Source organism: Dipodomys merriami, unplaced genomic scaffold (assembly GCF_024711535.1).
Source record: "Dipodomys merriami isolate MVZ:Mamm:240054 unplaced genomic scaffold, mDipMer1.0.p SCAF_13, whole genome shotgun sequence".
In the NCBI taxonomy this organism is placed as follows: domain Eukaryota; kingdom Metazoa; phylum Chordata; class Mammalia; order Rodentia; family Heteromyidae; genus Dipodomys; species Dipodomys merriami.
In genome coordinates, this window is record NW_027202604.1 from 40,704,963 (window position 1) to 40,720,390 (window position 15,428).

Below are 15,428 nucleotides of genomic sequence, written 5' to 3' on the forward strand. Positions count from 1 at the left end.
CTGCACACGCCTGCACACACCTGCACTCCTGCACACACCTGCACACACCTGCACACACCTGCACTCCTGCACACGCCTGCATGCTCCTGTACGCGCCTGCACACGCCTGCACACACCTGCACACTGCACACGCCTGCATGCTCCTGTATGCGCCTGCACGCTCCTGCACACGTCTGCACTCCTGCACATGCCTGCACACGCCTGCACTCCTGCACACGCCTGCACACACCTGCACGCTCCTGCACACACCTGCACGCGCCTGCACACGCCTGAACGCTCCTGCACGCGCCTGAACGCTCCTGCACGCACCTGCATGCTCCTGCACGCACCTGCATGCTCCTGCACACACCTGCACGCACCTGCACACACCTGAACGCTCCTGCACACACCTGCTCCTGCACACACCTGCACGCACCTGCACACACCTGCACACACCTGAACGCTCCTGCACACACCTGCACGCGCCTGCACGCACCTGCACACACCTGAACGCTCTGCACGCGCCTGCACACACCTGAACGCTCCTGCACACACCTGAACACTCCTGCACACACCTGCATGCTCCTGCACACACCTGCACGTGCCTGCACACACCTGCACACGCCTGCACGCACCTGCACACACCTGCACGCACCTGCACACGCCTGCACACGGCTGCACGCACCTGCATGCTCCTGCACACACCTGCACTCCTGCACGTGCCTGCACGCACCTGAACGCTCCTGCACACACTTGCACGCACCTGCACACACCTGCACACTCCTGCACACACCTGCACGCTCCTACACGCACCTGCACACACCTGCACGCTCCTGCACACACCTGCACGCTCCTGCACACACCTGCACGCGCCTGCACGCACCTGCACACACCTGCACTCCTGCACACTCCTGCACGCACCTGCACACACCTGCACGCTCCTGCACATGCCTGCACACACCTGCACTCCTGCACGCGCCTGCACGCACCTGCACACACCTGCACGTGCCTGCACACACCTGAACACTCCTGCACACACTTGCACATGCCTGCACACAACAGCCACAGCACGTCCAACTCCAACGACACCATTAACTGCAGCTCCAAGTCTTGTCCAGGGACAGCATGCTGGAGCCCACGCTCAGAGGCAGACCTACCACAAGGAGGCCGGCAACAGCTGGACTGGCTAGCCTTCAGCAGCAGCAGTGGGCACCATGTGTCCAGTGCCAAGCCCAAAGCTTCCGTGCTCAGAGCAGACCTTGGGCGTGAGGTGGCCATGAAGGGCAGGGATCCTGTCTCCAGGGGCCAGGCCGGTACTCAAGGCCTCAGGGCCCGCCCCGAGTGCCCGGAGTGTACCTGATGGCTGTGGAGCCCACGGCTTAAGGAAAGCCGCGTTCAGGAATGCTTAGACCCAGGCCTCTGGGTGTTGGGATCCTGCTTCCCGTATGGCGCCACTCTGCTCTGCGAGCCCTGTGCCGCCCGCACCCTGGGTCTTCATCCCCGTGTGGATGGGGACGGCTGAGGCCTCTGAGAGGGGTCTGCAGGGCCTGCCAGTGGCACCCCAGAGGGTGGCCCCCCTTGGGCTAAGTGTGAGAAGACCCTAGCAGCCACGTTGCCCTTGAGATCCCACAATCGGAGCTTGATAGAGCAGGCACCTCAGGGAGCCGGGAGCCGGGAGCCACAGCCTAGAAGTGCACGAGAGATGGAAGGGGACCGCAACCCTGCAGGACCGGGATGGCCCGGACGGCCGGCTGGAAGGACGCTGCCGGGCCCTGCGGCCTTGCCGCAGCCCTTCTGCCGGCGCTGCGTGTGGGAGCTGCGGGGCTCAGCCTTCTCCCTGAGGAGTTCCTAGGTGCCTACAGACCCCGTGTGGCCTCTGAGGTCTGTATGGAGCATGGCTTTCTCAGGTCGAGACCTGGAAAACCCCCCGTGTCCTCCCTGGCGTTGGCCAGTAGCTGGGCTGGGGGCCACTTGCAGCCCCGGCACGGGGCCTCAGGGTCGCTCTGGGAGGAGGTGAGCTTGGCGCTCATGCTCCTGTGGCCTCCAGTCTCTCCAGCGTCTGCCCGTGTCTCCCAGCAGGAGAGGCCCCGAGTCAGGGCGGAGGCCAGCTCTGGGCTGAGGGGACAACAGCCTGTGGGCAGTGCGCAAGACAGTGGGCTCCGGGTGCTGGCGCGGCCTGTGGGTGGGGCGGGAGGGAGGCAGCGGTGCAGGGTGGCAGAGCGGTGGGGTGCCGCCACACAGGGCCACGGGGACACGGCTCATGGGTGGGCGTGGGCCGGCAGCCGCCGCCTCCCCTCTGGCGGCTCCCACCTGGCCGAGGCCAGGAGCTGTCTTGGAGGGGGTGGGGCGGCTTCAGGGCCCCGCGCTGCCTTGCCCTCACCCTGGAGCACGCAGCCAAGTCACAACGTGACAGAGATCCAGAGGGAGGGGCCAGCTCCTTCTGGGCGTCCCTGTCCCCCTGGAGCCGAATCCGCCCCCCCTCCTGAGAGCTGGCCCAGGCCGACCAGCGGCAGGCAAGGGGTGGTGGTGTGGGCCCAGGCTGACCAGCCGCAGGCGAGGGGTGGTGCTGTGGGCCGGGTGCAGGCGAGGGGTGGTGCTGTGGGCTGGGTGCAGGCAAGGGGTGGTGCTGTGGGCCCAGGCTGACCGGCCGCAGGCGAGGGGTGGTGCTGTGGGCCCAGACTGACCGGCCGCAGGCGAGGGGTGGTGCTGTGGGCCCAGGCTGACCGGCCGCAGGCGAGGGGTGGTGCTGTGGGCCAGGTGCAGGCAAGGGGTGGTGGTGTGGGCCAGGTGCAGGCGAGGGGTGGTGCTGTGGGCCCAGCCGACCCACCTGCGCATCTCAGTGGCCGGCCCAGAACGCGGAAGTGGGCGGCTGTGGATGGCAGAGTGTGCCAGTCAGCTCTCCCAGGGCTGGTCCGAGCCACGCGTACGAGGCAGGAAGAGAGCCTGGGGTGTGGCGTAGGGGTGAGGTCGTCCCTCCCCTGCCCAGGGCCACATGCAGCCCCTGAACCTCCTGTCCACGCCGCGTCCTCCCGGGTCCCGCTCCTGCTCTTCAGCCCGTGGGCTTTGGGTTGTCTCCCCTGCTATGTCCACGTGGACGTGGTCCCTCTCTGCTGGGCGTGGGCTGAGACTGGAGCCGCCCTGAACTTTCACCTCCTCATCCCGGTCTCTGCGGCCAGCACACCCAGCTGTTCCCGTTCCCTCACCCTCAGAGCAAGTCCGAAGCCAGCCCCTTCTTTCCTCATGGTGCCCTGTCCTGGGTGCCCTGTCCTGGGTGCTGGCAGAGCGCCCACTGGCTGCCCAGTGGGGCCTGGCAGAGGATGCTCTTATTGTGGAATCAGGTTCTTCACTGCCGTAGTGTGCAGTCCTGGCCACAGGCGGGGGCGGGCCAGGCATGGGGGACCGCTAAGGTCTGGGGCTGGGCCATGGAGGCGGGGCCAAGGGTCCCAGCGCCAGCCCAGTCCGACCTGCCTGGGCATGTTCTGGATGAAGGTTTGGGCTGGGGAGTGGACAGGACAAGAGGCCTGGAGGTCATCTGGGCATTCATGAGTAGCCCAGAGACGGCTGGAGCAGGCCGTGGGAGCAGCATTGGACCCGTCCCTGGGGCTGGCGGTCTGGGCTGACGATGCTTCTCATCTCCCACAGGAAGCCCGAGAAGGGCGTCCAGTACCTCATCGAACGCGGCTTCGTGCCTGACACACCTGTGGGTGTGGCCCACTTCCTGCTGCAGCGCAAGGGCCTCAGCCGCCAGATGATCGGCGAGTTCCTGGGCAACCGACAGAAGCAGTTCAACCGCGACGTGCTGGAGTGAGTCCCGGGCCGGGCCAGGCCTGGGGACGGATGCGGGCCTGGGGACGGACGTGGGCCTGGGGACGGACGCGGCCTGGGGACACGGGCCCAGCACTCACACACACATGGGGCCTGGCACGCTGCACACAGGGCCAGGCTACACACGTGGCTGCCAACCTCACACACGGGCCAGGCCACACATGGCTGCCACACACACACGGGACCAGGCCTTGCACACACGGCTGCCACCCTCACACATGGGCCAGGCCACGCACACGGCTGCCACGCTCACACACAGGCCAGCCACGCACACGGCTGCCGCGCTCACACACGGGCCAGGCCACGCACACGGCTGCTGCGCTCACACACGGGCCAGGCCACGCACACGGCTGCCACACACACACACATGGGGCCAGGCCATGCACACACGCTGTCACCCTCACACACAGGCCAGGCCACGCACATGGCTACCACGCTCACACACGGGCCAGGCCACGCACATGGCTACCACGCTCACACACGGGCCAGGCCACGCACGCGGCTGCCGGGCTCACACACGGGCCAGGCCACGCACATGGCTACCACGCTCACACACGGTCCAGGCCACGCACTCGGCTGTCGCGCTCACACACGGGCTAGGCCATGTACTCGGCTGCCATACACACACACGGGCCAGGCCACACACGGCTGCCATGCTCACACACGGGCCCGGCCACGCATGGCTGCTGTGCTCACACACGGGCCAGGCCACATACATGGCTGCTGTGCTCACACACAGGCCAGGCCACGCACGCGGCTGCCGCGCTCACACATAGGCCAGGCCACACACGGCTACCACGCTCACACATGGGCCAGGCCACGCACACGGCTGCTGTGCTCACACACGGGCCAGGCCACGCACACGGCTGCCGTGCTCACACACGGGCCAGGCCACGCACGCGGCTGCCGCACACACACAGGCCAGGCCATACACGGCTACCACGCTCACACATGGGCCAGGCCACGCACACGGCTGCCGTGCTCACACATGGGCCAGGCCATACACGGCTACCACGCTCACACATGGGCCAGGCCACGCACACGGCTGCCGTGCTCACACACGGGCCAGGCCACGCACACACATGGGGCCAGGCCATGCACACACGCTGTCACCCTCACACACGGGCCAGGCCACATACATGGCTGCCGTGCTCACACACAGGGCCAGGCCACGCACGCGGCTGCCATACACACACACGGGGCCAGGCCACGCACACGGCTGTTACACTCACACAGGAGACCAGGCCACACCAGCTGCCGCGCTCACACACAAGGCTGGGCACGCACACAGCTGTCATACTCACAGGGCTTAGTACACTTCAACTGTCACATGCACACGCATGGTTGGGCACGCATCAGCAGTCCCAGACCACCACCCCTCCCCCCAGAGGCCTCCGGTGCTCATGCCCCTCTGGTTCACACAACCCCTGAATGCTGCCTGTAACATCACACTTAGACACTTACACACCTGCGCGAAGCAGTGCTGGCATGCGGCGGAGTAGGGACGAGGGCCAGGAAACGGTTTGTCTGTGTGGCCCGTGAGGTGGGGTCATGGCTGCATCCAAGGGAGTGGAGTGGAGGAGGCAGAGGGCCATCTGTGCTGAGGGGCGCACCCCCATGGGCGCACATAGATGTGGGCATGCACATGTGCTTGCACACACAATAGGCCCTACACATGTGCTGCATGATTCATCCACACCGTGCCCTGGCCCAGCAGTCTCACTTCGATTCCCACTCCCTCCATGCACGGTTAGTTTGACCCCACCCTGAGGCAAGCCGTGTGGCCATTGGGGTCAGGACGGGGCAGTGGCCCCCAACTGGAGGCCTGGCCGCCACCCGTCCAGCACGGGCCAAAGGGGCTGTCCCCGGTAGACAGCCAGCTCCAGCTTCGTCCCTGCCTTGTGCTCCTGGTCTGCACCCCCGGCAGCCCTGAGTGCAAATGTGACACGGAAACCTTGTAGAGAAGTGAGCACCTGGCTCCTTCCGGAAGCCTCGCTTCCTGTTTGAGAAGTTCCGTCAGGTGTCTGCCTTGCAGCTCTCCCCTCTCCTGCGCACAGTGCTGAGCAGAAGGGCCCTGGACTGTCAGTAGTAGCAGGAGGCAGCATGCACGCCCTCTGGGGAGCAGGAACCCCAGCCCTGGGTCTGAGGAATATTGGAACCCAATAGAGACAGACTAGGGTCCAACAGACCAGGGCTAGAAGTCACGCACAAGTATCCAGTGCGTCTCTTCTTCCATGGGCCAGCCCTTGCCCTCGTGGAGAAGGGGACCAGCCGGGGAGGGCATCTGGTGAGTGGTCTGGGCTCCGCAAGCATCCCTAGTGTCCGGGAGCCGGTGGCCAGTGCCGTCCCTCTTTGTCCCAGCACAGGCTGGACACCACGGTCGAGCCAGGGCCCCCAGCATGCGTGTGCTCATGCAGCCGCAGCCCGTGCTGCACATGAACCCAGACACACGGGAGTTGGGGGGCTGAGTGCGCGGCAGGCCTCAGCAGCGCTGGTGCGCCTCTGACCAGACCCCCAGTGGGGCTCGTCCCGTGCTCGTACTTTGCGCCCCTTCCCGGCCCGCCCTGGGGTGGCCGTGGCCGCCTTTCTCTCCTCTCTGGATTCAGACTCGCTCTTGGCGACATCCTGCCCAGCCCCTCGCGGTTCCTGGCCGCAGGAAATCCGCGCATTGTTCTCCCTCAGAAAACAGCAAGGGCCCACGGAAGCAGCAAGGCCCCCAGCCCATTCCCCAGCGTGCTCGCCAGCCCAGCAAGCTGTCCACCTGCTCCTGCCCTCCTGGAGAGCTGCCCAACAGCAGCCCCAGGCTGTGGCCCTGGGGCCCCCAGCCCCACCCCGGCAAGGCTCTCGTACCCCACTGTGCCGATGGTGGCCGCGGCTGTGATCCGAGGAGAACAGGCACGGGCGCCTGAGACAGGCCTGCCGCTCCCACCTCTCGGCGCTCGGCTCGCTGGGAGGCATACGAGGTGTCTCTGGGGTAGGGACAGTCAGCAGCGCCAGTTCCCCTCCACAGGTGGGTGTGGTTAATTCAAGTGTCTCTGGAGTGTCCGCTGGCCCCGTCCAGGTGAGGGCAGAGCCTGCGCCCTGCGGTGCTGCCCGGCGCTCACCTCCCGTCAGGGTCTCTCCCCCGCAGAAGGCCACGGACGCTGGCAGCCAGGGGCGGTGCGCCACCACAGTGCAGAAAATCACACGTGGCGCTGATGTCTCCCGTGGGCTTGGGGTGCAAGGGCTCCTTAGAAGCACAAGAGCTTTTTGGAAGATTCTGAGGTGCTGCTCGCTGACGGGAGGGCCCCGGGCCGCGCTGCTGGAGGAAAGGCGCCGGGTTCTCACGCTGGCCACCTGCCTCTGTTCCAGCTGCGTGGTGGACGAGATGGACTTCTCTGCCATGGAGCTGGACGAGGCCCTCAGAAGGTTCCAGGCACACATCCGCGTCCAAGGGGAGGCCCAGAAGGTGGAGCGGCTCATCGAGGCGTTCAGGTCAGCCCCGTGAGCCCGGGCAGGTTCCGCGTGGTCGGCTTGGCCCACGCGTGGATGCAGACCCTTGGCTCCCTTCATGTCAGTGTGCACGCGGTCCAGAAGGCTCTCAGACCTCACTCCTCACCGTGAGGAGGGGAGAGCAATAGCACGGCCGTAGGGGAGCGCGGAAGGAAGAAGTGGCCTAGGGTTTGGGGACCGGCTGAGCCGGGCAGCTGGCACAGCGGTGTGGGCAGGGTCCAGCTGCACTGTGACTGTGCGGTGCCCCTTCCAGACAGAGTCAGCACGGGGCGGCCTCAGCCCCGGCGCCGCCGGTGGGGCCAGGAGTGAGGACACGGGAAACCTAGGATGAGGTCTGCTCACGGTCCCCCAGGGTGCTTCCCGGAGGACCCTGGGATACAGGAGGCCCCAGAGGAAGGGCAGGGGGTGGGGAGAGGGTCGGCCCCCCAGGGTGCTTCCCAGAGGTCCCAGAGGAAGGGCAGGGGGGGTAGGGAGGAGCCCGGAGGAAGGGCAGGGGGGTAGGGAGGAGGTCCGCTGTTGTGAGGAAGCAGAAGTATGTCCCCCGTGGGCTGGGGCACAGCTCCGTGCCTCCGCATGGGACCCTCACCGCAGGGGGGACGGGCAGAGCTTCGGGGTGCTCCCCTCAAGTCTGCTCGCAGTCCGTGGGTGAGCCCCCTCCTGGGCCGGGGACGGGGTGACACCCACGGACCCTGGCCAGCTGTCTCCCTCAGCCAGCGCTACTGCATCTGCAACCCCGGGGTGGTGAGGCAGTTCCGGAACCCAGACACCATCTTCATCCTGGCCTTCGCCATCATCCTGCTCAACACCGACATGTACAGCCCCAACGTCAAGCCCGAGCGGAAGATGAAGCTGGAGGACTTTGTCAAGAACCTGCGAGGTGAGGCCCAGGCTCGGGAGGGCTGGGCTCCCGCTGGCCCCGCCCAGGCTCGGGAGGGCTGGGCTCCCGCTGGCCCCGCCCAGGCTCGGGAGGGCTGGGCTCCCGCTGGCCCCGCCCAGGCGGCTTCAGGGAGGGCAGTGTGTCAGGAAGATGGCCACTCACCGTGTGTGGGGCGGGGCACAGCGGTGTGGGTGCCCGCACTGCAGGAGCTTGTCAGTGACGCGGGCTGGCCTTTGGGGGTTTCCTAATGCATGCGAGTGCCTTCCCGGCACAGAAACCCACTAGTGAATTATGAACCCCGTGTCCGGGACACGGTGCCCTGCGCTTGCGCTGCTCACCCGTGTCCGGCAGCTGTGCTGGAGAGAGTCGGCCGGGCAGCTCTGTGTGCTCTGGAAGGGAGAAGGGGGGCCCGCCCTGCTCCTGGGGAGCCAGCGCTGAGGGTGGAGCTGGAGAGACAACCGCCGTGCCTTCATCTTGGGCCGCCTGGCTTGGGCCGCTCCTTGGCGGTGAAGCTGTCGGCTGGTCCGCTCTGCTCCTCTGTCTGAACTCCGTCCCCCCGCCCCCCCTTTCTGGGCAGGAGAGTACCTCTGCACAGGACCTCAGTTTCCCTCCAGTTCCCATGGCGTTTGAGGGTGCCCCGCTCCGTGTCACAGTGTTTGGGGGTGGCCTTGCCCCCTTGCTCCCCCAGGGCTTGGGGGTGGCCTTACCCACCCATTGCTGACGGAGCCTCTAACAGCAAGTCCACCAGACCATTGTTTCCCGGAGGATTTGACAAAGCCCTCGCTTGGTCCACAGTCCCATCAGAGCACCTGCTGCTACTACACACAGGCCCCAGAAAGGTCGGCGGCATCATCCCTAGGAAGTCTTCTGGCCAGGAGAGTATGCAGGTGGTCAGGAGACATTTGACCGTGCTGGTGCCGGGAGCAGCGCGTAGGCCCAAGGCCAGGACGGCCTCGTGGCTGCCCTGGCCTGCTCCCGCCCTCAGCCTCGCTCCTGGGGCTGGACTGACACTGGTGGCCACCGAGTCTCACACTGCCCCACATCGACGGAGGCAGAGAATGGCCAACCCCAATGAGGGCTGAGGGCATGATGGCCGCTGGGTCATGTGTTTGAAGTCTGCCGCTCACATGGCAGAGATGTTGGGGTTTGCATCTGTCACCCCAGCCTGGCCAGCAGGGCAGGCCTGAGCACCCAGTCCAATGGGGAAGTCACTGGTTCTGTCCCAAGCCCAGGCTTTCCACCAGTCACCACTTTGTGTGCGTGAGTGCATGCATGCGTGCGTGCGTGCATGCGTGCGTGTGTGTACCGGTCCTGGGGCTTGAACTCAGGGCCTGGGCGCTGTCCCTGAGTTTTTTAATTCAAGGCTAGCACTCTACCACTTGAGCTACAGTGCCACTTCCGGCCTTTTCTGTGTTTGTAGTGCTGAGGAATCGAACCCAGGGCTTCATGTATGCTAGGCAAGCACTCTAACACTGGGCCACCTTCCCAGCCCTCTGCAGATTTTTGGGTTTTTGTTTTTTGTTGGTTGTGGGGCTTAAACTCTGGGCCTGGGCACTGTCCCTCAGCTCTTCAGCACAAGACTAGTGCTCTACCACTTGAGCCACAGCGCCACTTCCGGTTTTCTAGTGGTCTTTTGGAGATAAGAGGAGTTTCCTGCCCGGGCTGGCTTTGAACCTCGATCCTCAGCTCTCAGCCTCCTCAGTAGCTAGGATGACAGGCGTGAGCCACCGGCGCCTGGCGCCCTCTGCAGTTTTTAAGTGGTGTTACCTTCACATCGCCCACAGCTAGTCACTTCTTGGTGTTTCCCACATGAACTTGAAATCAGGCCGTGCAAAGACCCACGCCGAGTGTTTATAGCGACTTTATCACGGTTGTCAAGTCATAGAAGAAGCCAAGATGTCCTTCCGGTGGAAGGACACCCAGAGGGTCATTTTTCACCACCAAAAGCGGAACCATGACCCGTGAAAGATGCTTGGCCAAGAGTCTAAGCAGACACTTCACCAGTCTCAAAAGGCTGCACACTGTCCAACTCCAGCCACCACACTCCAGGAAAGCCAGAACCTGGGGATGGGGGGGACGTGTGCCCGGGCTCAAGGGAAGGCAGGGGACTAGATCCTCTCGGTGGCATGATGTGCCCAGCACATGAGCCGCCTGGGCCTGGGCCCAGAACACGAGAGCCACCTGGGCCGGGCCCGGACCACAAGAGCCACCTGGGCCTGGGTCTGGGCCCAGAACACGAGAGCCACCTGGGCCGGGCCCGGACCACAAGAGCCACCTGGGCCTGGGGCGCTGGTGACGTGTCGGTGCCGTGATCACCGCTCACCGGTGCCAGACACGCCCGGGGAGCCCACCTGTGGGTGGAGAAAAACCTGCTTGTGAGTTTGCTGTAAGCCTGCAGCCAGTCTAAAGCATGAGAGCAGAGAACATGGCCCAGTGGTAGAGTGCTTCCCTAGACTGCTCAAAGCCTGTAGTTTAAAAATATAGCTAAAAATAAAGAAGCAAATAAGTCTATGTAATAATACAGAAAAGTCGAGGTTCCGCCGCAGAGCCTCCACCCCTGCCGGTCTGTCCTCTGTGCTGCTACCACACTTGTCCTTCTCCATCCATCCGCGGCCTACTTACCCGACGCCGGCTCACTCAACCAGCTCCTCCACAGCCCTCCTCACCCGGGACACATGCGCAGTAGAAGTCTAAGGTCCCGGCATGGGGTGTGGCCCAGTCACCTGGTCGCAGCCATTTGTGCATCACTAGCCTGGCGTGTGTCTCATTTTCAGCAGCTGGTGTACCACAAAGGTACTTGTAGCCAGAGGGCATCAGGCCCTTCTGACAGGCCTGGGAAGCAGCAGCGCCTCAGCCCCCCACCCGTGGCCTGGGGAGGCCCCCCACCCCCCCACCCCCCGCAGGCCTGTGAGGGGCTGAGGGCCAGGCTGGCTGCAGGTGAGCGGGACTTCCCTGCTGGGCAGGCTGAGCACCTTCCACTGTGGCAGGAGGTGGCCTCGGTGCCGTGGTCAGGACTGCCCTTGCGAGCCTGCAGCATCACGGCCTGCTGGCGAAGGGCAGCAAGCTCAGAGGGACTCGGTTCTCAGCTGCCAGCCTGAACTTGGGCCTCAGGGCATAGCCCCAGACCCAGCCTCTGTTTCCCCCTGTGGGTGGGAGCCTGCTCGCCCCCGTCACAGTCTGGGCTCAGGCTGGGGCACGGCAGGGCTGCAGACAGGGTGTCAGTCCCCTCTGGCTGGGCCACGTTCTGGCTTGAATTGACTGGAGGCACCCGCGCACCCAGAGTGGGCCCGGGGCCCCGGGGCTGGACGGAGCCTGCCGCTCCGGCCACCTCATCCCTGCCACTGTCCCCACCAGGCGTGGATGACGGTGAGGACATTCCCCGGGAGATGCTGATCGGGATCTACGAGCGGATCCGGAAGCGGGAGCTGAAGACCAATGAGGACCACGTGTCGCAGGTGCAGAAGGTGGAGAAGCTCATTGTGGGCAAGAAGCCGGTACGTGCTGGGCCCAGCATCCCAGGCCGCATCCGGTCCGCCCAACAGGGCGGCCCCGCAGCGCTCCACCGGCCGTGGCTCACAGCTCCGATGCCAGTGGACGCTGACCTCCCCCAGGGGAGCTGGGGGATGGCCTTGGCCCCGTGGTGTTGGGGAACTGCGGCTGTCTGTCCCGGGGCCGTGTGTTAGAGCACGGGGCTCTCAGGGAATGGCCGCCCGACACTGGTGCCTTTCTTGGTGACCCAGGCCTCCCTTGGTGGGCGGGGCTCTGGGCGCCCCGGAAGAGGGGACGGACCTCTGCCCTTTGCCTGGGTTTCTTGGAGCCCGGATGGAGCCTTAGAGTAGTAACACCTTTGTGGGTTCTCTGTCTTCCCGCAGATTGGGTCTCTTCATCATGGACTTGGCTGTGTGAGTATTTTCTCCGCTTTGCCACGCCACTCGCCGATTGCCCACCCTGAGGACCCCCGCATGCCCTGCGTCCCTCTGCAGCGTGTCTCCCGTCCCTCTGCCTTGTTCGTGGGCAGGTTCATTCAGGGCGATCAGAAGCACCCTGACACACCCCCATACCTCTGCTGGACAGGGGGGAGGGCTGTGAGGCCAGGTCACAGCCGGACCTGGGAGAAAATCCTCCCCGTGGCCTCTGCCCGCTCCTCCACACCCTGCTCGCTCTGCTCTGCCCACCTGCCCCTGCCCTGCCCCTCACCGCCACCACCCTGCTCCCTGCCACCACCACCAGGGTTCACCACAGCCCCTGCCAGTCTCGGATGTGTGCGCACGCACGGTCCTCCCCGCTCTCTGGGTAGCCTCCCTTCACACTCACCCTTGCTGCCACAGCCCGCCACACCCTGCCCACTCTCCCTTCGTTCCCCACGTGTGCTGGACTGGGCCACACTTCTCCCCGTCAGTCGCCAAGGTGCTGCGCTCGGCAGCCGCAGTCAGGGTGCTCGGCTGGTCGTGCGTCCTGCCCGCAAGCGCATGCACCGTAGCCCCATGCCTGTGTCCTGCATGTGCAGCATGCTCCACAGGCCTGGGCCTGGCTTCGGGCAGCTTGGCTGTGGCACAGTTGGGCAATGAGCCTTCACAGAGGCTCCTGTGGGGCGCATGGGGACGGCTGTGCCAGCCAAGTCCCCTTCGGCCCTGCGCAGCCTCAGGACACGCTCCTGTGCGCCATGCTGCGGCTGCCGCCCGCGGGGAGGCCCGGCGGCTCGGCGTGCGGGCTCAGTGACGTGCGGGGCCCTCCACCCTCCGTGAGGGCCGGCGCCCATGGCCCGTTTCTTCTCCCAGGTGCTGTCCCTGCCCCATCGGCGGCTGGTCTGCTACTGCCGGCTCTTCGAGGTTCCAGACCCCAATAAACCCCAGAAACTTGGGCTGCACCAGCGAGAAATCTTCCTCTTCAACGACCTCTTGGTGGTAGGTGATGGCTCAGCGTGGGACGCAGCGTCCTCCTGTGCGCCTGTCTGCCATGGACGCACACACGCCCGGGGCTGTGCGGGGTTCCGTACAGGCTGCTGCACACGCAGGGCTGGGAGAATGTTCCCCGGCTCCCATGAGCACAGAGGGGCTTCGCTTCATCCCCGGCCGACCCGCAGCCAGGCTCCTTGCCTGCGCTCAGCCGGGTCCGGGGTGGGCGGGGCGGGCCGATCCTGGGTGGGCTCCTTGCCAGGCACCTTCCCATTGCAGAGGGAGGCGTGGCCAGAGGAGCAGTGGCATGCCCTCCTCCTTCCAGAATGTCTCAGAATGGGTCCCAGCCTGCAGGTGCCCACAATCGTGGGGACCACACAGGCACGGGGCTTTCCGATTGGCTCGGCTTTGGAGCCGGGCAGGGTCCTGTCTACCAGGACCTATGGGACAAAGCAACCGAAGCCAGATTTCCAAAAGGAAATGGGGAACTTCTTACCAGGAAGAAGGCACAGGGTTGCCAGCCCAAGGCGGCTGGCACCGCCCACCCCACGGCTGAGAGCACGTCCCGCCTTTAGGTTCACATCCGCGGTGGGCTTGGGCGCTCTTAAAGGCCTCTACCCCACTGCTAAGGTTGGGGTCCAGATAGACATCTTCGAATCTTTCATGAGTCCCTGATCTCAGCGTCCTCCTGTGAGCTGAATCTCAGGACCCTTACCTGCAGCTCTTACTTGTACGTGGCAGATCTGGGCAACGTGCGGCTCTCGTTTGTGTGTGGCAGCTCTGGGCAGTGAGGCTCCCGGCCTTGTACCCAGTCTGCACAGCCAGGCTGGAAGTTCTGTCTGTGAGCCAGCCTTGGGCCTCAGGAGTGGCTCCTCCCACTGCGCTCTGAGCCGCCCAGCCCTCCCGCCAGGCCCCGGGCTCCGAAGCGCACTGCCCTGCAGCCATCTCGGCTGTGTCACGGGACAGTGGCACCACCCAGGATGGCATCGCAGGAACTCACACCACGGCGCGGCGTGGAAGGGCATCCCTTCCATGGCCCTTAGCTGTGTCTGTCTCTGTTCCCCAAGGTCACCAAGATCTTCCAGAAGAAGAAAAACTCAGTGACATACAGCTTCCGGCAATCCTTCTCTCTGTGTGGTATGCAGGTCCTGCTCTTCGAGAACCAGTGTAAGTGCCCTGGCCTGCAGCAGTGTCTGCCGGCCACCTGTGTGTGAGGGCTGGGGAGCCAAGAGGGCCCACAGCACAGCCTGGGGAATGCAGCTGCTCCAGACAGGAGGCAGAAATGTCCGAGAAGGGCCGAAGTACCGTAGGCCTGGCAGTGAAGGCTCTGGGCGCCGTGTGCTGTGCCCCAGCTGCTGGGGTCTGACTTGCAGCTCAGGGCCGTCCCTGCTGCAAGGCTTGTTTCTGATCCCCAGCCTCTTCTTGGGGTGTATCGCTGCTCCCCATGTTGGGGGGTGGGGACTCCCCTACATGAATGTGCAGGCCAGCTCTCTGCCTAGCACTGTGAATGTGGTGGAGGCTGGTTCTCAAGCCCCAGAGAGTTGTATCCGCTGAGGGGACTTGGGATGCAGGAAGCCAGCTCCCTCCTACAAGTTCCCCAGCCCCACCCACTTTCCCTCACTTCCGTCCCTTGTCAGTGCTATAGACTGAGCCCCGAGCCAGGTGCAGCCCTGAGCTCAAGGCTGCTGCTCTGCCTCAGCGCTGCTTCTGGCCTTTTGGAGCTAAGAGGCTCACAGACTTTCCTGCGTGGCTGGTTTCAAACCACAGTCCTTAGATCTCCGCTTTCTAAGTAGCTAGGATTACAGGCGTGAGCCCCCAGCGCCCAGCTCTTCCAACTGCTTTTGTCCCATCAGAGGTTTCCTGAGCTGGGAGCCCGCTGTCCTGGGGTAGGGGCCAGGCAGCTTCCTGATTGGTAGAGACTGAGAAGGTGCTGACAGGTGGTGGGTGCTTCTCCATCTTGGGTTTCCATCTGTCAGCCTTCCATCCGCGGATTCAGAGGCGGGACCGCAGCAAGCTCACCTCTGAGGATCCCCGTGCCTCCTCCTGCCCTCCGTGGGCTCTGCCCCTCCCCGCAGTGCAAAGGTGGCCTTGCTGCCCGCCTCCCGGCACGCCTAGAGCAGCCTGGCCAGGGCGGGCCGTGAGCCCTGCGGCCCTCCATCCTCGGGCCTGGGGCCTGCGCCATGGGCTCAGTCATAGTCTGGGCGTGCTGCTCGTGCCCTGAACATTCGCAGAGATTTGTGGAGTTGATATTTACATCTTCATGTCAAAATGTAGATATTGTGGCCTCTGTTCCTCAGTGGCCTGTCCACACTCCATTCCCGAGGCCTGCACCTCCCTCCGCCTGGTCTGGGCACGGTGTT

General features: G+C 64.8%; 1 protein-coding gene across 8 annotated transcripts in view; it reads left to right on the top strand.

Moving 5' to 3' along the window:
- LOC138824851 (IQ motif and SEC7 domain-containing protein 1) overlaps window positions 1–15,428 on the top strand; it is a 216,901-nt gene that overhangs the window by 192,254 nt on the left and 9,219 nt on the right. For all 8 annotated transcript variants that reach the window (XM_070019228.1, XM_070019232.1, XM_070019234.1 and 5 more), the window contains 7 exons: window positions 3,622–3,783; window positions 7,156–7,278; window positions 8,007–8,173; window positions 11,528–11,667; window positions 12,046–12,075; window positions 12,952–13,077; window positions 14,136–14,235. In XM_070019228.1, the coding sequence (XP_069875329.1) occupies window positions 3,622–3,783; window positions 7,156–7,278; window positions 8,007–8,173; window positions 11,528–11,667; window positions 12,046–12,075; window positions 12,952–13,077; window positions 14,136–14,235 (848 nt within the window). The remainder of the gene's footprint in view (window positions 1–3,621; window positions 3,784–7,155; window positions 7,279–8,006; window positions 8,174–11,527; window positions 11,668–12,045; window positions 12,076–12,951; window positions 13,078–14,135; window positions 14,236–15,428) is intronic.